Raw genomic sequence first — 23468 nt, forward strand, 5'->3', positions numbered from 1 at the left:
CACACCCTCTCTTCCTCTCTATCTTTGTTCATTATCTCTCTCTCCCCCTCTCCCACCTCCCACCCCTCTCTCTCCTCTCTCTCTTTCTCCCTCTCCCCTCTCTCTCTCCTCCTCTCACTCTCCCCAACTCTCCCCTCTCTCTCTTTCTCCCTCTCCCACCTCTCTCCTCCTCTCTGTCTCTCCCCCCTCTCCCCTCTCTCTTTCTCCCTCTCCCACCTACCTCTCTCTCCTCCTCTCTCTCTCTCCCTCTCTCTCCTCTCTCTCTTTCTCCCTCTCCCACCTACTTCTCTCTCCTCCTCTCTCTCTCCCCTTCTCTTTCTCCCTCTCTCCCTCTCGTATCTTCATGTTCTCCCTTTACGTTTGACTTGCTCTCTCCCCGTTCTTGTCTCAGTCCTGAGTAAAACACAAAAATTTCTCGACACCATCCCTTGATGTATTTTTTCTATATAAAGGACACTGCTTGACCTACTGAGTTTCTCCAGCATTGAGTTTTTACTTGTCTCAGTCATTTTCCCTGTGTTAATGTCTTCTTTAACCATGTCTCTCTTTCTCTCCATCCTGTTCCTCCTACCTGCCGAGACTAGACGCCTCTGTTTGCTGTTTCTTCCCTCCGACTCTTTTTATTTGACCATCCTTGCCTTGCATGTCTGCTTTCTTGTACGTGTTGCCCCTGACCCAGTCTACATGATGGGACAGTGCAGAGGGAGATTTACTTCGTGTTCAACTATGCCCTGGGAGTGCCTGTCAGGACAGGAGGGTTGGGGGTGGAGAGGGAGCTTCATTCTGTGTCTAACACATGCACTCCTTGTGGATCGAACTTTGAATAATGGTTTCTTGAAAATTTAGTTTTCATTAAAACCTTAAGAAAACAGATTCACTGTCTGTCTGGGAAAAGTTGCAGCTTCCTCTATCCCAGTGAGCAGGTCATGGCTAGAGTTACCTCCCGATCGTCCGCTCTCCGGACCTGTCTGGCTGAACCTGTCTGGCTGACGAGGAAGTTCCCCTCACCGACAGCCTCCCCCCTCTCACCAGGGGGCCAAGGGATTGATTGTAACTGGAACTTAAGGAGAAGCCTCCTTAAATACTCAAATGAGAACCACAGCCGACAACCTCAAGGACAACATTTCACGGAGATGATCCAAAGACAGGTGCAGGGGCGGGTAGGGAGGAGGGCACGGACAGGCTGCAGAGAGACTGACACAGTCAATGGGCAAAGAGGTGGCAAATGAAATACAGTGTTTGTCTACGTTTACGCTGTGTACAGTTTAATTTTGCATATCAATTTGTGGTAATTCTGACTGGCCTGCAGGAAAAAGGAATCTCAGGGTTGTGTGTGATGTCATGTATGTACCCTAACAAGAAATCGGAAAGATCTGGGCTGCTCTGTCCAACACTCTCCACCACAGCTCCCCTACATGTCCCTGCCCTGGCAGTGATTGTTGGCAACTCCTCACAGTCCTGCCAGTGGAAGGGGCTTTTCCCGTTGTACAGTCCTGACCCCCTTCCCCTCCAATTTCCTCGTGGAACGAGACTGAATCGAAGATCAGCGAGAGAAGCTGGAGCCTTTGCGTCCTGTCTGCAGTGATAACCTCCCTCTCCTTTTGCTCACAGGTTCAACGAGGAGTGAAGTCTGGATCAGTTGCCAGGACTTGTCAGAGATGGGTTTCTTCTGACAGACTCTCAAGTCTCAGATCTTCCCGTGGGCATTAACCTTGAGGGAAGAGTCTTCGAAGTTGAGGCGTTCGACCAAGTTATCTCCAAACTGAAGCGGTCAACTGTTGGCTCAGCAAGTCTCCTCAAGCCCTCTTGCGTTGGCGCCCGGGGAAGACTACGCCGCAGGCCCAAGCCGACATCATGTGCTGGGGTGCCTCACCTGGCCGAGGCAGAGGGGAGAAAGCACCCCCATCAGCCAGCTGGAGGATCCTGAGGTACTTCCTGCTGCCCCTCTGCTCAGGTCTCGCCCGTGCCGTCAGAGTGCAAAGCTCCCCACTTGGGGTCTCAGATTTCAGCCGGAGCGATTGTACACCCATCCCGCACACCATGGCCCTGTGCCACGGGGTGGGGTACAGCGAGATGAGGCTCCCCAACCTGCTGGGCCACGACTCCATGAAGGAGGCGATGCAGCAAGCTGCCTCTTGGGTTCCCCTGCTCAACAAGCACTGTCACCCGGACACCCGCAAGTTCCTTTGCTCCCTCTTTGCCCCAGTCTGCCTCAGCGAACTCCAGGAAGCGGTCCAACCTTGCCGCTCACTCTGCCAAGAGGTGAGGGACGGCTGTACCCCTGTGATGTCGGCATTTGGTTTCCCTTGGCCCGAGATGTTGGATTGTAACCGTTTCCCGTTGGACGACGACCTGTGCATCCCTTCCGCCACCTCAGAGGAGGACAGAGTCCGACAGGAGGGTAAGTGAGGTTCTTCTGCACAGCATCCATGGAGCTGAGACATCAGCAGTGCCCCTTCCCCTGCGCTCAGCTTTTCCACAGTGTCCGCTCGCAGTTTGAATTTTATACAAGGAGACTGCAGAAAATTATCTTTATTTTTCTGGTGCAGTCTAAAAAATGTCCACCTGCAAGCAAGCTTACAGGAAATGAATGTTAGGTGACCTGCCAGTCTGTTCATAGAAGAATCCTTCTCGCCATGCAGTAAAACAGTGGTGGAGAAACTCAAGCAAGTCAGTTTACTGTCCCACTGCACCTTTCTCACCACAGCAGGCATTTGGTGGCAAATTGCCTTGGAAAACTATGTGCTGAAGGATCTCAGTGGGTTGAGCAATGTCCGTGGGACAACGTTTTGGGTCCGAATTCTTCACCAAGCCTGACCCGTCGACCACCCTTTCTCTCTCCCAATGATGCTCGTCCAGCCGAGTTCCTCCAGCAGCTTGGTTTTTGTTTGAGTTTTCCCCAGTTTAATTGTTCTTTAATTTTTAGATTTAGACATGAGGCCATTTGGCCCACAAGCCACCCAATTCCTCCCAATTAACCGACAACCCCCGGTACGTTTTGAACGGTGGGAGGAAACCGGAGCCCTTGGAGGAAACCCACACAGACCATGGAGAGAACATGCAAACTCCTCACAGACAGTGTGGAATTTGAACCCCCGGTCCCGATCGCCGGTGCTGTTACAGCATTGTGCTGTCCGCTACGCCAACCATGCCTTAGGTTTCAGACCACTCCTGGCTGGGGCAAAGCAGCCCAGGAGAGGAGGATGCTCAGCCCATCAAGCACCTGCCAGCTCTTATACAAAGGCTCCCATCCTCCGTGCTCTCATGACCGCCATGTTGACCCTTCTCCATCGTCAGTGATCAGATGACAACCAACCATAGAAAGGCAGGGATGATGTTCCTTGCTCCCTCTGGACAACCCTTTGCATTAACTCTGCAGAGAATGAAACATGGATGTCTGTGACACTGTGACCGTTGTAAAAACTCAGAAATGCTGGAGAAACTCAGCTGGTCTCACAGTGTCCATAGGTAAAGAGAGATAACCGATGTTACAGGCCTGATCCCTCCTTCGAGTTGAATCAAAAGGCTGGGGGAGAAGGAAAGAAAGGGCAGCGGGAGGGGCAGAGACCAACAGACAAAGGGTGATCATTGGGCACGTGTAGGAGGAGAGATGAGGGGAGGGGAGGGAGTGGCTCTGTGAATGCTGAGCAGGGGGAAAGGAGACAGAAGGAAAGGGTGGGAGAGAGATGAGATAGTGGAAAGGGGACATGGGGGAGGAGGATTAGGGAGCTGACAGAAACCAGAGAAGTCGACATTAATGCCATTCGGTTCGAAGGTGCCAAGATGGAAGATGAGGTGTTGTTCCTCCAGTTTACGGGTCATCTCAGTCTGGCCATGCACGAGGCCATGGACAGATGTGTCAGCAGGGGGATGGGACAGGGATTACTGCGCAGAAGGCTGACCTCGTTTCCTCCTCGAAGCCGTGAATATTTGAGCTGTGAACGAGGTGAATCCCCACCCCACCCCCGCCACCGCTAGCTTGGTCAGCCATTGGGGCTTCAGCACAAGGAAGATGGGATGGTGAGTCCAACCTTCACAGTGGTGGATGACGAGCTGTCCCACAGAAGCCAGGTGGGATTCGGGGGATAACTGAGAGACTTCGTTGGTGCTGGCAAGTTCTGGGACAACTCCACGGAGTGCAACTAATTGGCTGTAAAACACTTTGGGAATGCGCTGAGTTTGAAACAGCTTCTTTTTAAAAGGTTTCAAATCTAGACCCTCCAATCAATGGGGCCTCTGTTTTCCTAACAGCAGGAGCAGGCAGAGCCAGAGAACACAAAGTCAATTCCCAACAGAGTTTCAAAACACAAATGAACTTTAAAAAAAATACATCTCAATAAAAGCACTTGTAAAGCTGCCAATGTTCTTCGAGGAGTGAAACACGAAAGTCCGCAGATGCTGTGATTGAAGTAAAAACGCAGAAATGCTGGAGGAGCTCAGCAGCTCTCGTACTGTCCACAGGAGGCCTGAGAGGAAGGGCTCGGCCCTGAAGCCTCGGTTGATATGTCTTTACCTCCTATGGACGAGCTCCTCCAGCATTTCTGCGTTTTTACGGCGTTCATTGAGGAAACATGGAGGCTGCAGAAGGACTTAGATTAGGAGAAGGGGCAGATGAAATACAGTGTCAGAAAGTCTACTTTGGTAGAAAACATAAATGGGCAGACAATTTTTCTAAATGGGGAAAAAATTGAAAATGCAAAGGGCCCTGGGAGTCCTCGAGAAGGTGAACTTGCAGATTGAGTCGGTGGTGAAGAAGTCCAAAGCGATACTGGCGTTCATTTCAAGGGGAATAGAAAAGAAGAGCAGGTTTGTGATGTTGAGGTTTTATACAGCCCTGGTGAGACCTCATGTGGAGGACTGTGAGGAGGTCCTCATTTCAGAAAGGATATGCTGACGTTGGAGAGGGTTCAGAGGAGGTCCACGAGGACAATTCTAGGAATGAAAGGGTTATCATATGAGGAGTGTTTGACAGGCCTTGGTCTAGATTCGTTGGAATTTAGGAGAAGGAGGGGAGGGGATCTCACTGAAACATTTCGGATGTTGAAAGGCATGGACAGAGTAGATGGGGAAAGGTCGCTTCTCGTGGTGAGAGTCTAGGTCAAGAGAAGGGCTTGAAGATGGGGTCAGCCCTGAAATGTCCTATGGACACAGCGAGACCGGCTGGGTTCCTCCAGCTTCTTGATGTTTTACTTTGATGAACTGCTAAGACAACTCTCCTCTATTTATCAATGATATTTATTTTAAATATCATTTTGCACGTCTTGTACATGTTTGTACGTGTGTACATCTGTACGTGTGTTTGCATGGTTCTGCGCTGAGGACCGGAGAACGCTGTTTCGTCGGATTGTACTGGTACAATCAGATGACACATGAACTTGAACTTGCAGCATGAGGTGCCCAAAAGTGAGAAAGGTGCATAGAATTCCCTGACTTGGAATTCTTCCTTCCAGGGAGTTTGGTCCCTCTTTCGAAAGCCAGCAGAGTGGGAGAGGGCTGATTGGCCTCTACTAGTGTTGAGAGCTATTTTCTACAACAGCAGGCATCTACAGACTTTCGTGTTTCACTCCCCATATTTTGCCCCCCCCCAGCACAAGAAAGCACAATTTCAGGACTGAAGGGCGGCCACTTAGAACAGAAATGTGGAGGGAGGTGAATCTGTGGAATGTGTGGCCACGGGCAGTTGTGGAGGCTGGGTCATTGGGTGTATTTAAGGCAGAGATTGATAGGTTCTGGATTAGCCAGGGCATCAAAGATTACGGGGAGAAGGCTGGGCAGTGGAGCTGAGAGGGGAAATGGATCAGCTCATGATAAAATTGCAGGGCAGACTCGATGGGCTGAATGGACTATTTCTGCTCTGATGTCATGGTCGTATGGTCTAAACCCCAGGAGTTCACTGACATTCCTTCAGAGAAGGGATTGAGAAAGCTGAATAGTGTGGACGTTTCTGGTGGTGGGAGAGCGAAACTCGGAAGTCTGTGGACGCTGTGATTGTAGTAAAACCACATCAAAATGCTGGAGGAACTCAGCCGGTCTTGCAGCATCTACAGGAGACAAAGATACGTTGGCGACATTTCGGGCCTGAGCCCTTCACCAAGGAATAAGCCAGGAGCAGGATATCTCAGAATTCAGAGTGTCGGCCGGGGGAGGAATCCAGACCAGTAAAAGGTGTTGATTGGATACGATAAGAGACGAGGTAGAATTTATCATGTCTGTGGAAGGAAGAGACAGAGCTGGGGAAAGGCAGCGGGGAAGAAGGTGGGGGGGAAGAGTCTTAAAGAAAGCCAGAGAAGTTGATATTGATGGGAGAGTCTGGGGCCACAGGGCCCAGCCTCAGAATGAAAAGATGTCCCTTTAGAACAGAGATGGGAGCCCAGAGAGTTTCTGGGAGTGGGAAGTGGGGTCTCTGAGAGTTTCTGGGGATTGGGAAGTGGGAACCCAGAGAGGTTCTGGGAGTGGGAAGTGGGATCCAGAGAGTTTCTGGGAGTGGGAAGTGGGGGCCTGGAGAGTTTCTGGGGATTGGGAAGTGGGGTCCCAGAGAGTTTCTGGGAGTGGGAAGTGAGGTCCAGAGAGTTTCTGGGAGTGGGAAGTAGGGTCCTGGAGAGTTTCTGGGGTTTGGGAAGTGGGGTCCCGGAGAGTGTCTGGGAGTGGGAAGTGGGGTCCAGAGAGTTTCTGGGAGTGGGAAGTGGGGTCCCAGAGAGCTTTTGGGAGTGGGAAATGGGATCCAGAGAATTTCTGGGAGTGGGAAGTGTGGTCCCGGAGAGTTTCTGCGGATTGGGAAGTGGGAACCCGGAGAGTTTCTGGGGTTTGGGAAGTGGGGTCCCAGAGAGTTTCTGGGAGTGGGAAGTGGGGTCTCTGAGAGTTTCTGGGGATTGGGAAGTGGGGTCCCAGAGAACTTTTGGGAATGGGAAGTAGGATCCAGAGAATTTCTGGGAGTGGGAAGTGGGGGCCCGGAGAGTTTCTGGGGATTGGGAAGTGGGGTCCCGGAGAGTTTCTGGGAGTGGGAAGTGGGGTCCCAGAGAGTTTCTGGGAGTGGGAAGTGGGGTCCCAGAGAGTTTCTGGGAGTGGGAAGTGGGTTCCCAGAGAGTTTCTGGGGATTGGGAAGTGGGGTCCAGAGAGTTTCTGGGGATTGGGAAGTGGGGTCCAGAGAGTTTCTGGGATTGGGAAGTGGGGTCCCGGAGAGTTTCTGGGAGTGGGAAGTGGGGTCCCAGAGAGTTTCTGGGGATTGGGAAGTGGGGTCCAGAGAGTTTCTGGGAGTGGGAAGTGGGGTCCCCGAGAGTTTCTGGGGATTGGGAAGTGGGGTCCCAGAGAGCTTTTGGGAGTGGGAAGTGGGGTCCAGAGAGTTTCTGTGAGTAGGAAGTGGGGTCCCGGAGAATTTCTGGAAGTGGGAAGTGGGTTTCCCTAGGGTTTCTGAGAGTGAGAAGTGGGGTCCCGGAGACTTTCGGGGGGAGCGAGTACTGGGATATGGAGATTTTCTGGGAGTGACAACAGGGATCTTGAGAGTTTCTGGGGAACGGGTACTGGGATCCAGAGAGATTTCAGAGAATGGGTACTGGGATCCAGAGAGTTTCTGGGGAGTGGGAAGTGAGGTCCCAGAGAGTTTCTGGGGAGTGATAACTGGGATATGGAGAGTTTCTGGGAAGTGGGAAGTGGGAAGATGCCGAACCATCAGGATTTCTGGACAGTCGGGTGAGGGGTTGGCGGAGATTTTTCACATTTACTCAGAGGTCATGCCCCCCCTTGTAACTTGAGGAAGAGCCACGAGTTTGCAAGATGCTATCAGAGGTTCCCTGCTTGTGCCAGCATCACCCTGGTCACCACGGAATGAGTGAGTTCTAACTGGTTACCGGATTGTTGGTTTCTTATTTCAGAATCAAAGGTCTGTGATCCCTGCAGATCGGAAGCTGGAGTTGAAAGAGAAATACTTGCCAATTACTGCAAAAACGACTTTGGTAAGACACAGAAAACAATGCTGGGCGTTTCTGGTCAGAATCAGGGTGAATCCCGGGGAGATAAATAGACACAAACTGGTCAGCAACTCAGAGGAGTTTAGTGCAGTAGGTGACATGAAGGATAAGGCTTAAAAGGGAAGAGAAGTTGAGAAAGGGAACTCCGGACCTCGACTGAATGCACAGTCACAACAGTATACACTGATGGAGCCCTGGCTTCACAGCTCTGGTTCGATCCCAAACTCCGCTGCTGTCTGTGTGGAGTTTGCACGTTCTGCCGTGGGTTTCCCCACCCCCTTGGGGTCTGGTTTAAGGAGGTAGGTTAGTTGTCCCCAGTGTGAAAGTGAGGAGTCCGATTTGAGGGAGTCAATGGGGGTGTAGGATTCAGGCCTTTCTGAGTTCCAAATTTACAGACAAGGCTTGAGATGTTTGACAGTAATCCTTCAGAGACGGAGCAGAGCTGCAGGACTGAGGGACTGTGGGAGGTGGGACTACTGAGGGGGTGGTACTGGAGGGGCAAATCTAATGGAGGGGGTGACACTGAGGGAGGTCATTACAGGAGGGTCACTACAAAAGGAGGGTGATGCTGTGGAAGGGGGTGAGACTGAGGGTGACACTGAGGGAGAGGGGACTGAGGGAGGGGGTACAGAGGTAAGGGGTACTGAAGAAGGAGGGATTGAGGGAGGGGGACTGAGGGAGGGGGACTGAGGGAGGGGAACCGAGGGGGTACAGAGGGAGGAGGGATTGAGGGAGGGTGACTGAGGGAGTGGGTACAGAGAGAGGGGGTACAGAGGGAGGAGGTACTGAGGAAGGAGGGATTGAGGGAGGGTGACTGAGGGAGAGGGACTGAAGGAGGGGGTAAAGAGGGAGAAGGGATTGAGGGAGGGAGAAGGGATTAAGGGGGGTTACAGAGGGAGGGGCTTACAGATGGAGGGGGATACAGAGGGGGGGGTTACAGAGGGGGTTACAGGGGGGGAGTTACAGAGGGAGGGGGTTACAGAGTGGGGTTACAGGGTTACTGAGGGAAAGGGTTACAGGGGGGTTACAGAGGGTTACAGAGGGGGTGGGGTTACAGAGGGGGGGTTACAGAGGGGGGTTACAGGGGGATTGTAGAGTGAGGTAACAGAGGGTTACAAAGGGGGGTTACAGAGGGGGGTTGAGGGCTGGGGTTACAGAGGGAGGGGATTACAGAGGGGGGTTACAGAAAGGGGGGGTTACAGATGGGGGGGTTACAGATGGGGGGTTACAGAGGTGGGTTACAGAGGGGGTTTACAGAGTGGGGGGATTACAGGGGTTACAGAGGGGGGTTACAGAGGGAGGGGGTTACAGAAAGGTGGGTTACAGAGTGGGGGGTTACAGACGGGGGTTCCAGAAGGATGGGATTACAGAGGGAGGGGGTTACAGGGGGGTTACGGGTGGTTACAGAGGGGGGCTATGGGGGAGTTACAGAGGGGTTACCGGGGGGGGTACTGAAGGAGTGTGCGATGCAGGAGGAAACTTCCCCCTGAGGATGGGGCCCAGAGTTAACCCATAAACTAACCATGAGCTGACCGCCATTAATGGGATCATGCTGTGCCTCACCCAGCAATGACCTCCAGGGGTTTGGGGTGTTCTTTAGCCTTGGGGGAAGTGTAAATCCTTCACCAGACCCCTCTGACTGTTGCTTCCTTTCCCTTCCCGGTGTCTCTGCCCGCACCCAGTTCTCAAGGCCAAGGTCAAGGCCGTGGCCTACCTCGACGGAGATGCCCGGATTGTCCTGGAGCCGCGGGGAAGGTCACTGTGGGGGCCCGACCCCGGGGAGATGAGCGAGGGTCTGTGGTTGGCCGGCGGCTCCACGTGCACCTGCGAGGAGCTGAGGGACCACGCCAGTTCCTATCTGCTGATGGGTCAAGCCTGGACCCAGGGCAAGTGGCTGGTCTCCCTGGTCAGACGTTGGCAGGGTAGCAGGAGGGATCTCCGCCGCTTCGCCCGGGCCCTCAGGAGGGTGCGTTGCTACACAACCAGGGACAACTGAGGAAGGTGGCGCCACCGCCCCGAGTCTGGCACCAGCAGTCTGGGGTCCGCACTCTGATCCTGATCCCCTGCCTCACCTCCGCCAGTCAAAGACACCAGATCCCCAGCACAGAACGTCACCAGCAACTCCCCCCATGCCAGAACACTTCATCCACATTGACAGCCCCACCCTGAAGCACCATTCTCTCCTCCTCATTGTGACGCTCCCTCAGTATGATCTGTCTAGATCTGGAATAGGCTACATCCCAGGCTGACTGCAGTCGTCTTGAAGCCACGACGTGGGAATTCTGGAAGGTCCAACCCATCCACGAACCTCCGTCATGGGCAGTTGTGATCCTGAACTGAGTTGAGACTATTACCTAGATTCCTTGCAGGCAGATCACCGCGAAACCGAGAATGATTTGACAAACAGAGAAAAACCTTTGGAGCGAAGAAGGATGAGAGGAGACTTAATAGGGACCTCCAAGATTCTGGGAAGGATAGATAGGGTGGATGGCCAGCACCTATTTCCCAGGGTGGGAATAGCAAACACCAGAGGATATGTGTACAAAGTGAAGGGAGGGAAGTTTAGGGGAGACGTCGGGGGTAAGTTTCTTACACAGAGAGTTGTGGGGGCCAGGAATGCATTGCCCGGGTTGGTGGTGGAGGTTGAAACATTGGGGACATTTAAGAAACTCTTAGACAGACACATACATGGAAAGGAAATAGAGGGTTACGGGGTAGGGAGTCTTTAGTACTTTTTTATAAAGAATATATGGGTCTGCACAACATCGAGGCCCAAGGAGCCTGTATTGTGTTGTAGCATTCTATGTTCTAAAATGATAAAGAGAAACACTTTGATGTGATGGTAAATAACACCTTCAGCCTCCAGATCCAGCCCCAACATTGGACGGAGCTGGGGCAGGAATTATGTAAATTGTGTAACAACCCTGGAGGAATTGCCCGAAACAGGTCATCGGAGGAGGGGGGAACCCGTTCCCAGAGCAAGTCCACTGATGATCCAGAGAATATTACAGAGACAGGCCCTTTGGCCCTTCCAGCGGGGATCCTGGGTTGGGAATTCGACGGTTGAGGGAGCTGAGAGCCTTTGAACAGGATTTGCGGGTTTAAATCGAGATGTGCAGCGCAGAGAGAGTAAAATCCAGGCAAATTCAAAATTCTTTCATTGTCATGTAATGAAACAGAAAATGTAAAGCATGAAATTTCCTTTAGTTGACTGTCAGGCCAAAGAAGATTTGCCATCAGCAGAAATTGCCCAGCGCCCCTTCCAGACAAAGAAAGAGTGTCCGTCGATTCGCCTCCAGTGCTCCCGCAGTCTCTGACACAGCCATCAGTAACCCAAGCTCTGAACCTCCGACACAGTCAGGAACCCTTCAGCGCCCCCTCGCATCCCAGTTCCGGTACATAGTTACCCCTCCCACCGCCCCCTCAGCCAGTCTCGAGCCAGCAGCCCACAGCCCGCGTGAGTCTTCACCTCGGAGTCACCAACAGCCCCTCGTCTGCGTGGGTCCTTCAGGCTTCAGAGCCCTTCGCTGGCCTGCCGCCACTGCCCTGCAGGGTTGTCTCCTCTGCTTCTCCTTCTCAATGGGGGGGGGGGGGGCAGGGTGGTTAGTCTCCCCGATTTCCCTGCGCTGGCCCATTCTTTCCCAGAGTCTGCAACCCCTCGTGGCTGCTGCCAGTCATAGGCTGCGCTGTATTGGGCACAAACCCCACGGTCGCAGCATTTAAAATAAATCATCGTTGGCTCCTTTAACAGGGCCGTTAAAGTCTGGACCTTACAGCAGCGTTCATCACTTCCTGTTCTGAATCTGGGGCGTCTTATTCTCACTCAAATTAACAACAAATTGTATTAATACAAACTCTACCTGTCGAATATAAAAACAGCCAAGATTTCTTGCCAAACTGGGACAGTTGCCACTGATCTGCAAATTGTAAATTTACCAAAAATAAACATTCTTTTCATAACATATGGCTTGTCCTGCAGTATAATTGGTAAGATGCATCGCAATAAATCTTATGGAGTGAGACAGGGAAGGAAGTCTGCAGACGCTGTGGCTGCAGTGAAAATACAAAGATGCTGGAGGAACTCAGCTGGGTGCAATAAGCAGGTCACAGGAGGAGCAGGAGAAGGAGGAGGGGGTCCACTGATGGCTCATCTCACTGATGGAACATAGCACATTGGAGCTATGAAACTAGCCCATGGGCCCTTCTAGTTGGTGCCAAAACTATTATTTTGCCTAGTTCCTGATGTACCTAATTCACCTAAGGCTGAGTAGTGAAGCCATCAGGCTTTTAATAGCTAAAGACTGGAACACCATTGAACAACCATCCACCTCCTTGACCGATCACAGCAAAATGAAAGGGGTAGCCTGCAAGGGGCTATGGGTAGGATCAGCCTCAGGAGGCATGTCCAGTCGATGGCAGCCAATTATAGCATAACTGTCCCACTGACATGCACCCAGTCCCTAGCCCTCCATACCTCTCCCATTGTTGTGTGTGGAGGAAACGTGGCCTCCCTGCCTGTCTGGAATGTGTGGATTGCAGGTGGTCACATGTCCTCCCCATCTGGAACCTATTCCAAAGTTATATCACTTGTCAATCAAGGCTGGACTCCGGCCACCCATTGGTGCACACCTTGCCATTGGCTAATTTAAATCACCCACTGTCATTATTGGCTAGAAGCACAGATTAGCCCTACATAACACCAATGCACAGCACATTCTTTCTCTCTGCCTCGTGGTCCAAGCCCTGGACATCGCTCCATGCCAGGTCACTACTGTGGACATCGCTGGAAGTGTCGCAGGTAAGGTATGCACTACACTGAATCTGAACTGTATTATAGATGAATACTTGCAGGGAGCTGCACCCCCGTTGGTCAGAACTGGGTGTGTGTGTAAAAGTCCCTGTTTGTAGTGTATGAGCGGGTTGAGTAGAGAATTCACTATTGTCAGAGTCCAACCTAAGTCTGAGATGAATTTCTGTACATTGCTGATGTGAAAGAGTGATCGAGTCCCATTTAACATTCTCCCCTGTTTTGTTAATTCAAGTTACGTGTGATTGTAAAATTTGTGTCCAGACTCAATCCACCGAACCCCATACTCTTCCCAACACGACACCTATCCACGGACTTGTCCAAATCTTCTGAAACGTTAACATTGAGCTCGAATTCACCATTTCAGCCGGCAGCTCGATCCACACTACCACCACTCTCTGTATGAAGAGGTTTCTCCTTAACATTCCCCCTAAATGTTTCCTCTTTCACCTTTTGAATAGATGGCTTATCTCACCGATTTTAATGTAGACACGGTAATAGGCCTCTTCAGCCCATGACTCCGTGACGCCCAATTTACACCCCATTAACTACACCCCCCGGTACGTTTTGAAGGATAGGAGGAAACTGGAGCCCCTGGGGAAAACCCACACAGATACAGGGAGAACATACAAACTCCTTACAGACAGTGTGGGATTTGAACCATAGACGGGTCCCAATCGTTGGCTCTGTAGAGTGTTGTACTTACCGTGCTGGAAGAGTCATCCCACCGATATGCAATCCTGCTCCCTACAACCTGCACAGCCAAGTTGTAAACCTTTGCACCTCTCTGAGAACTCTCGCTAGCACCCAGTTCTCACCACCCCCTTACCCACCCATGCAACACCCCTTTAGGAATCTCATCCCCTTGACTGTGTGAGGCGAATGAACACAGAGCAGGGCCCCATACACTTCCATCCTCACTGGGAAATGTACTTCACACTTGAGATACTTAGGGAAATGACACGTCTCATTTCTTCTGGACATAATCTGCTTCCTCAGGAGTTTGTACCCTGGCAAATTTCTACAGAGGTGTAGTAGAAAGTGCGCTGACTGGTTGCATCACGGCCTGGTATGGGAACACCGATACCCATGAGCGCAAAGCCCTCCAAAATGTTGTGGACACAGCCCAGGACATCAGAGGCAAAACCCTCCCCACCATCATCTACAGGGAACGCTGCCATCGGAGAGCAGCAGCAGTCATCAAAGACCCACACCACCCAGCACACGCTCTGTTCTCACTGCTGCCAACAGGAAAGAGGTATTGGTGCCACAAGACTTGCACCAGCAGGTTCAGGAACAGCCGCTCCCCCTCCCCCATCAGACTCCTCAACGACAAACTCAATCAGGAACTCGATTAAGGACTCATACTTGTGCACTTTATTAATTTTCTTTTTATTCTCTCTGTTTCGCACAGTCAGTTTGTTTACATTCGTGATCTGTTTTCATTTCTTTATTTGTTTACTTGTTTATGCCGTGTACAGTTTTTTTTTTGCACTGCCAATTAGTGGTAATTCTGCCCCACCACAGGGAAAAGTATCTCAGGGTTGGATGTGATGTTGTACACGGACTCTGACAATAAATCTGGAATCTGAAACCCAATGACATGAACATTGATTTCTCTAGTTTTAGCTAAACTCCGCCCCCATCTGGTTCCACATCTCTTCTTCACCTCCTCCTCCAACCTTCCTCTCCAAAGTTACCCCTTCTCTCTCTTGACTTACCTCCCCCACCTTCTGCCCAATACCTCAACTACTTCTCAGGCTCCCCCTGCCCCTCCCCCCGATCTCATTGATAACTCCCCTTCCTACCAGGTTCTACAAAAGGTACCGAGGAGGGAGACTCGGACGCCTGGTGCTCGGGGTCACTACTGAACCAGACAGGAGAACGTGGGGCTATGGAGGTCACTGGGGCACTGGAGGAGGTGCCGAGATTCAAAGCTACCTGGTGCCTCTGAATGGCACCTCGTTGGCTTCTCTTCATTAAAGACACCAAACTGCTGGAAGAACTCAGCAGGTCTCGTGGCTTCCATAGGAGGTTACGAAATATTATCGATGTTTCGAACCTGAGCCCCTCTTCAAGTGCCTGAATTAAAAGGTTGGGAAGGAAAGAAAAGACAGGTGGAGGAGTTCTCTGTCTGCTGTCCACCTATTTCAATTCTCCATCCCATCCCCTCACTGACATGTCTGTCCGTGGTCTCATACACGGCCAGACTAAGACCACCCGCAAATCAAAGGAAAAACACCTCATCTTCCAACTGGGACCCTCCAACCAGATGGCATTAATATCGACTTCTCCGGCTTTCATTTAACCCCCCCCCCCCACCGACCTCTTCCCCTATCACCTTCCCCCAGCCCTGTCTCTCTCTCTCCCTTTTTCCCCCTGTCTCCTTTCACACGGACAAAATCAATTTTCACCTCGTCCCTGATCACATCCAATTAAACACCTTTTGTCGGTCCAGATTCCTCCCCCATTGTCTGAATTCTGAGATTTCCTGCTTCCGGCTCATTCCTTGAAGAAGGGCTCAGGCCTGAAACGTATCTCAGTCTCCTATGGATGCAGAAAAGACCGGCTGGGGTCTTCCAGCATTTACCACAATCATAGCGTCCGTGGACTTCCACGTTTCACTCCATCCAGCTGATCCTCTGTGAAATCTCCGCCAAGAATGCCAACCCTGAAGAAGTTCTCCTCCCTTTGAAGGGAGTTCTGTGAGAGTCTCTCTCTCTGCCTGCACCCACCTCTGCACTCCCTGCTGCTCTCTAGGTCTGCACTGTGCTCCTCCCCCCTGCCTTTTAATCCCGACACCTGCCTGCTTTTTAACTCATACCTTGAAGAAGGGCTCAGGCCCGAGTCGTTGGGAATCCACCTTTACCTCCAACAGACCCCGGCCCCCACCAGGACCAGCTGGGGTCCTCCAGCATTTCGGTGTCTTTACCACAATCTCAGCATCCGTGGACTTACACATTTCACTTGCTCCTCTTCCTCGATCTGGTGACTAGTGGTTATACCAAGCAAATAGACGTGAACCCATCTTTTGTACAGACCAACCCCACTTTACGCGATTAATTCGTCCCAATTTCTACTCACGTAAGACAAATTCACGTTGAGCGATTAATAGAATCGACGGGAATAATTACAACGAATCCCCATCCTTTCAAATTGTCTGCCAAGACATAAAAATGTCCTTCAAAAATAACTTTTAGCTGCATATAAAGCCAAAGCTTTAAGATTAATAAAAAATAATCAAGATATTTTTCATTTATTTCAAAATTACATCATAACCAAATTATTTTGACACGGTCGCAGTTTTCCGAATCGCGGTAAATGAATAATTATAAGTGTGAAACGGGACAGTCGCGGTTTTCCGAATCGCGGTAACTGAATTCCACGTTGATTGGCCGTAGCGTAGAGCAGGGTTTGCCTGTATTTATACACAGGATGTTCGTGGGATCTTGGATCCTGATCCGAACCGTTCCTCCCCACAGATGCTCCCACACTCCCTGTCTCTCCAGCTACTCGTTATTTGCTTGCAATGGACTTGGGGACACCTTGAAGGGACTGTGAAGCCTTATTTTTAAATTTACACTCGAAGCTCTGTAACAGACCATTTCGACCCACGAGCCGCCCAATTGCACCTGATTAACCTTCAACTCCAGTATGTATTTGAACAGTGGGAGCCCCCAGAGGAAACCCAAGCAGACATGGAGGAGAAAGTACAAACTTCTTTCAGACAGTGCGGGATTCAAATCCAGGCCACTGACGCTGCCATGTCACCCTATCCTTTCCCATCCTGCTGTTCTGCCCTCCTTCCCAATTTGGAATCAGCTCTGAATTGGACCTATGGTCAACCACAAGGATGCGTGCTTAGCCCACTGCTCTACTCATTATACACCCACGACCTTGGCCAGGCACAATTCCAATGCCATCTACATGTTTGCCGATGACACCACGGTTGTCGGTAGAACCACAAACAGCAACAAGGAAGCGTACAGGAGGGAGATAAATCAGCTCGTTGAGTGGTGTAACAACAACAACCTTGTGCTCAATGTCAGTAAAACCAAGGAGATGATTGTGGACTTCAGGAGAAAGTCAGGGGAACACGACCCAGTCCTCATCAAGAGTCTCACTAGTGGAGAAGGTCAAGGACTTCAAATTCCTTGGTATCCTGGAGCCTCCATGTTGATGCAATCACAAAGAAGACTCGCCTTTGAAAGGTGTCACTGAAAACTCTTGAAAACTTCTACAGATGTACTGTAGAGAGAAAATTCTGGCTGGTTCAGAAGTGCCAGCACTCAGGACAAGAAAATACTCCACAGGATTGTTAAGTTGGCTGGCGACATCACAGACACCAGACTTCACTCCATCAAGGACATCTACATGAGGCGGTGTCTTAAAAAAGCAACCTCTATCCTCAAAGACCCCACCAGCCAGGCTGATGCACCATCAATAACTCCAAAAGACTGCAAGTTATGCAATACTGGTTGACTGTCCTTAGGCAGGGAGGGGGCTGTGGGTGGAGCTACAGGTACAGTCAGTCAATGGGTGTGACCTGACAGATAAATATACAGACAGTGGTTTACCACCCAGGCCATGCCCTCTTCACTCTGTTACCATCGGGGAAAAGGTGAGCACCCAGCGGCACAAGGACAGCTTCTTCCCAGCTGCCATCAGATTCCAAAGTGAACCAAAGATACGGCCTTACTTTTTGTGCATTATTATTTTTACTTTTTTATAGTAACGTCATAAGATGGTTATAATATGAATGTTTACCCTGTGATGCTGCGGCAAATCACCGACTTTTGTGACTGTTCGTGACAATAAATCCTGATTCTGTGTCTGCAACTCAATGCCCCCGGCGTTTTAAACAGTGCTTCTATTGGCGAATTATCCAGACTGCACATACAGACAGACAAAGTACTTTGGAACGATTAAAACAGGGGACTGAAATCCTAGCAGTGCTCCCGGGGTTGTTTAATAATAATGTAATTAGCAACAAGGCTCCAGTGAAAGACACAGGGGAGCAGTGCGTTCAGGGAGAATTAGCTCCTAATGTAATGAAATGTAACAGATGGTCTGCAGCACATTGTTGAGCTCAGTCAGCCCCAAGGGTCTTTTAAGATGCAGGAGTGTTTAACAGGAAATGCACACCATATTCCAAGAGGCTGCTCACTGCCCTGTTAGAAGGATGTCAGAGCTCAGGTGCCAGAGTATTTAGTGCTGCCAATACTGTACTACCAACTTGAGGGAAGTGTGTTAGACAAGTCCTGAAATTCGGAGAGACTTCAACGAGGGAAGGTAATCTCAGCAAAACTCTAACCAGTGCAGGAGGGCAGTGGGGGAGAGAGGAAGGTGATTTTAAGTTTTCATTTATCTATCTCCCATGCAGCTACATTTATTGACTTTGTGGGGTACAGGGATCGCAGGAGACCACCCTTCATTGCTCATCCTGGATTGTCACACGAGATAAAGGAACAGAAGTAGGCCATTCGGCCCATTGGGTCTGCTCTGCAAATCCTCCCTGAGCTAAACCATTCATATATCTAGTTCCAATTTCTGGCCTTTTCCCCTTATCCCTTGATCTCCTGACTAATTAGATACCCATCAATCTCCTCAAAATTCCCCAGTGACCAGCCCTCCACAGTTGTATGTGGCAACGAATTCCACAAATCCACCTCCCTCTGGCTATAGAAATTTCTCCTCATCTCTGTTTTAAATGGGTACCTTCTAATTCTAAGTCTGTGCCCCCTTGTCCTGGATTCACCCCCAAGGGAAACATCTTATTCACATCTACTCTGTCCAATTCTTTTAGCATTCAAAATGTTTCTGAGATCCCCTCTCATTCTTCTATACTCCAATAAATACAGTCCAGGAGCCGATAAACCTTCCTCATTATATGTTAGCCCCTGCATTCCAGGAACCATCCTGGTAAATCTTCTCTCTCCAACATCATTACATCCCTTCTAAGATAAGGAGCCCAAAACTGCACACAGTTCCCCAAGTGAGGTCTCACCAGTGCCCCATAGTACCTCATCAACATCTCTTTTACTCTTCCCTTCGAAATGAAGGCCAACGTAGCATTCATTTTCTTTACTGCTAATCCAACCTAGTGATTAACCTTTAGGGTATCCTGCACGAGTCCCTTTGCACTTCCGAATTTTGAAATTTCTCCCCATCCAAATAATAATCTGTCTGTTTATTTCCTCTTCTAGAATGTCCAACCATACATTTCTCAACATTGGATCTCATCGGCCATTTCTTTGCCCCTCAACATTAGATCTCACTTTCCTAAATTCTCCAAATCTCTCTGTAACCTTTCAGTTTCTTCAACACTTCCTACTCCACCCCCTATCTTGGTCTCATCTGTAAACTTGGCCACAAAACCATTCACTCCATAATCTAAATCATCGATATACATTGTAAAAAGAAGGGGCCCCAACACCGACCCCTGCAGACACCACTAGTCACCGGCAACCAAGCAGGACAGGACCTCTTTATTCCCATCCTTTGCTTTCTGCCTTTCAGCCAATGCTCCACCCAGTCTAATATCGTTCCTGGAATTCCATGGGCTCTCATCTCATTATGTGGCACCTTATTGAAGGCCTTTTGAAAATCTGGATACACGACATCCACAGCCTCTCCCTTGTTCATCCTACTTGAGATGTCCTCAAAAAAATTCCAATAGGTTAGTCAGGCAGGATTTTCCCTTCATGAACCCACTCTGGCTTGGACCGATCATGTCATGGGCCTCGAGCTATTTCATAACCTCGTCCTTGAGGATGGACTCCAATAACTTTCCAACCGCTAATGTCAGACTAATAGGCCTATTATTTCCTTTTCTCTGTCTCCCTCCTTAAACAACGGAACTACATTTGCGACCTTCCAATCCTGTGGAACCGTGCTATTGATTTCTGGAAAATCATTTCCAATGCCTCCACAATCTCCAAAACCACCTCCTTCAGAACCCGTGGGCGCACCTCACCCGGTCCGGGAGACTTTAGTCCATTCAGATTATTAAGCACTAACTCTCTAGTAATCCTGACTGTACTTAATTCTATTCCCTGAGACCTCTGTTGTCTTCCTCAGTGAAGACTGATGCAAAATACTCGTTGAGTCCCTCTGCCATCTCTCTGTTTCCCATTGTAATTTCTCCAGCATCACTTTCAATCAGTCCGATATCTACCTCTGATGTCCACCTGCTTACCCTATACAGATGTTCTATGGTGGTCTCCCAACAGATACTGCCTGACCTGCTGACAGCGGTATGGGCACGTGCCTTGGGCGCCACAAAGCTGGGGGGGGGGCACCACTGAGCAGTTCCTATTAAAGTCAGACAAGCCATCCTCGGATTGGGGGGGGGAGGGGAGAAGCAGCAGCGTACGCCATTGCGATATTTCTGTTACCATCATGCCGTTTTGCACGTTCAGATGTGTGGGCAGGGGCTTAATTTCAGTGCTTGCCGTAGGTGCAATTTTCTGTAGATTCACCCCCTCAGCTCCTCGGAGTCTTAAGATTCAAGATTCAAGAGGAATTAGGGGATATGGGGAGAAGGTAGGTGGAGTTAGGTCATAAATTAGATCAGCCATGATCGTATTGAATGGCGGAGCAGGCTCGATGGGCCATTTTTGGCCAACTCCTGTTCCTACTTCCTCTGTTCCTATGTTCCTAAGACTTTATTGTCATGTAATAGTCATGTAATATTACACGATATTGCCTTCTGGCTGCTGTAAGGCAGACAAAGAGTCACCATTACTGTCGCCTGGTACCTCTTAGAGTACGAGAGAAAGAGAAGCAAAGAGAGTCTGGTCAGAGACACTGAGTGTCCGTGGATTTGCCTCCAGTGATTCCCACAGCCTCTGCAGCTGCACGGACTCCTGTTCGATCCATCGGCCGCCCGAGCTCCAGGTCCAGGTCCAAACCTCCAACACAATCAGGAACCATTCTCGCTTGAGGTTAAACTGTCTGCACTTCTCGCGTTTTCCATTTTGAAAGATCTTCCCCTTATGGGGATGGCGATTGGCGACGTGGAGCGACCATCTGTGCTGGATACCGTCCCTCCGAAGATGACAAAGGGCTCCTGGAATGGCAGGAATCCACTGGGAATGAACCTGATTTGCCTGATATGCAAAAACCCCGTTTATACAATGGTAAACAGTTAATCCCATCACTTCGCTTCCACGTTATATTCAGTGAATTTGTAAACCCATTGTGGCTCTGGTGACTTTTCTCATTATGGCTGGATAACATGCACAACTGAGCTTTTCAGATTTCAGATTTATTGTCAGAGAACATAAATGACATCACATACAACCCTGAGATTCCTTTTCCCTATGAGCCAGGTAGAATTACCACTTATTGGTAGTGCAAAGTTGTACACAGCATAAACATGTAATCAGATAAAGACCTGTAAGCAGATAATGAATGTAAACAAACTGACTGTGCGATATGGAGAGAACCAAAAAACCAATAAAGTTCCCAAGGAAGAGTCCTTAAATGAGTCCCTGATCAAGTTTGTTGTTTAGAAGTCTGATGGGGAGGAGTAGCAGCTGTTCCTAAACCTGCTGATGTGAATCTTGTGGTACCGAGACTTCTTTCCAGATGGCAGCAGCAAAAACAGAGCATGTGCTGGGTGGTGGGGGTCCTTGGTGATCGCTGCTGCTCTCCGACGGCAGCGTTCCCTATAGATGTTCTCAATGGTGGGGAGGGTTTTGCCTGTGATGCCCTGGGCTGTGGCAACGATCTTTTGGAGAACTTTACGCTCAGGGGTATTGGTGTCCCCCACACCAGGTCGTGATGCAGCCGGCCAACACATTTTTCCACTGCACCTCTGTAGAAATTTGCCAGGGTTTCTGGGGCTGTACTAAACCTCCACAAACTCCTGAAGAAGTAGAGGGGCTGATGTGCTTCCTTCACGAAGCCGTTAGTGTGTTGGGTCCAGGAAAGATCCTCCGAGATAATGACTCCCAAGAACCTAAATTTGACTCTATCTCACTTTATCTCAGCCACATCCTAAGGCCAATTTCACTCATTTCAATTAATGACTTGATGGAGGGACAATTACAATGTCCTAATGATTAAATTAATTTAAACCATGTTTATGCATCGCCAGTGGCGCTCGAATCTTTAAACTTCCTGTCAAACTATCCCTCTCATAGAAACATAGAAACATAGAAGATAGGAGCAGGAGTAGGTCATTCGGCCCTTCGAGCCTGCTCCGCCATTCAACGAGATCATGGCTGATCTTAAAGTTCAGTACCCGTCCCCGCCTTCTCTCCGTAACCTTTAATACCCTTATACTGAAGAAATAGATCTCTTTGGCTTGGCTTCGCGGACGAAGATTTATGGAGGGGGTAAAAAGTCCACGTCAGCTGCAGGCTCGTTTGTGGCTGACAAGTCCGATGCGGGACAGGCAGACACGGTTGCAGCGGAAAATTGGTTGGTTGGGGTTGGGTGTTGGGTTTTTCCTCCTTTGCCTTTTGTCAGTGAGGTGGGCTCTGCGGTCTTCTTCAAAGGAGGTTGCTGCCCGCCAAACTGTGAGGCGCCAAGATGCACGGTTTGAGGCGTTATCAGCCCACTGGCGGTGGTCAATGTGGCAGGCACCAAGAGATTTCTTTAGGCAGTCCTTGTACCTTTTCTTTGGTGCACCTCTGTCACGGTGGCCAGTGGAGAGCTCGCCATATAACACGATCTTGGGAAGGCGATGGTCCTCCATTCTGGAGACGTGACCCATCCAGCGAGATCTAATTCCCTCTTAAATATATTTAATGAACCTGCCTCGACTGCCCTCTGTGGCAATGAATTCCACAGATTCACCACCCTCTGGGTCAAGAAATTCCTCCTCATCTCGGTCCTAAATGGTTTGCCTATTATCCTCAAACCATGGCCCTGGGTTCTGGATTTTCCCATCCTTGGAAACATCCCATCTGCATCCATTCTGTCCAGTCCTGCCAGAATTTTATAGGTCTCTATGAGATCCCCTCTCAATCTTCTAAACTCCAGCGAGTACAATCCCAATTTGCGCAATCTTTCCTCCTAAGTCATTCCTGCCATTCCAGGTATCAGCCTGGTGAATCGCCTCTGCACTCCCTCCATTCCAAGAACATCCTTCCTTAGATAAGGTGACCAAAACTGCACACAATACTCCAGGTGGGGTCTCACAGCTGCAGTAAGGTATCCTTGTTCCTAGACTCAAACCCTCTTGATATGAAGGCCAACATCCCATTTGCCTTTTTAACCGCCTGCTGTACCTGCATGCTCGCCTTCAGAGACTGATGTACAAGTACCCCTAGGTCTCTCTGCACTTCCCCATCTCTTAATCTATTGCCATTCAAATAGTAATCTGCCCTCCGGTTTGTATTATCAAAGTGGATAACCTCACATTGAGAGTGCAGAGAAGGTTCATGAGAATGTTGACAGTATTTCAGGGTCTGAGTTACAGGGAAAGGTTGTGCAGACTGGGGCTTTTTTTCTCTGGAGCGTAGAAGATTGAGAGGGGACTTGATAGAGGTGTTTAAGATTTTAAAAGGGACAGACAAAGTAAATGTGGATAGGCTTTTTCAATTAAGAAAGGGGGAGATTCAAACTAGAGGACATGGTTTAAGATTGAAAGGGGAAAATTATAAGGGGAACATGAGGGGAAATTTCTTTACGCAGAGGGTGGTGGGGATGTGGAATGAGCTTCTGGCAGACGTGGTCGAGGCGGG

The 23468-nt window shown here is 49.8% G+C and overlaps 1 protein-coding gene across 1 annotated transcript; it reads left to right on the forward strand.

The window, feature by feature from the left end:
- Window positions 1-2007: 2007 nt before the first annotated feature.
- Window positions 2008-10443, forward strand: LOC138740166 (secreted frizzled-related protein 2-like). Its single transcript, XM_069892566.1, has 3 exons — window positions 2008-2401; window positions 7869-7949; window positions 9647-10443. The coding sequence occupies exons 1-3, from the start codon at window positions 2041-2043 to the stop codon at window positions 9958-9960; spliced, it is 756 nt and encodes a 251-aa protein (XP_069748667.1). The 5' UTR covers window positions 2008-2040; the 3' UTR covers window positions 9961-10443.
- Window positions 10444-23468: the final 13025 nt, after the last annotated feature.

Source organism: Narcine bancroftii, chromosome 7 (genome assembly GCF_036971445.1).
Source record: "Narcine bancroftii isolate sNarBan1 chromosome 7, sNarBan1.hap1, whole genome shotgun sequence".
NCBI lineage: Eukaryota > Metazoa > Chordata > Chondrichthyes > Torpediniformes > Narcinidae > Narcine > Narcine bancroftii.

What these genes read in the sequence shown, in the direction of transcription:
- LOC138740166 (XM_069892566.1), top strand. Translation starts at nt 2,041, where the DNA reads ATGGCCCTGTGCCACGGGGTGGGGTACAGCGAGATGAGGCTCCCCAAC. An exon ending in GGACAGAGTCCGACAGGAGG is followed by an intron (nt 2,402 to 7,868) that starts GTAAGTGAGGTT and finishes TTCTTATTTCAG; the next exon opens with AATCAAAGGTCTGTGATCCC. An exon ending in TTACTGCAAAAACGACTTTG is followed by an intron (nt 7,950 to 9,646) that starts GTAAGACACAGA and finishes GCCCGCACCCAG; the next exon opens with TTCTCAAGGCCAAGGTCAAG.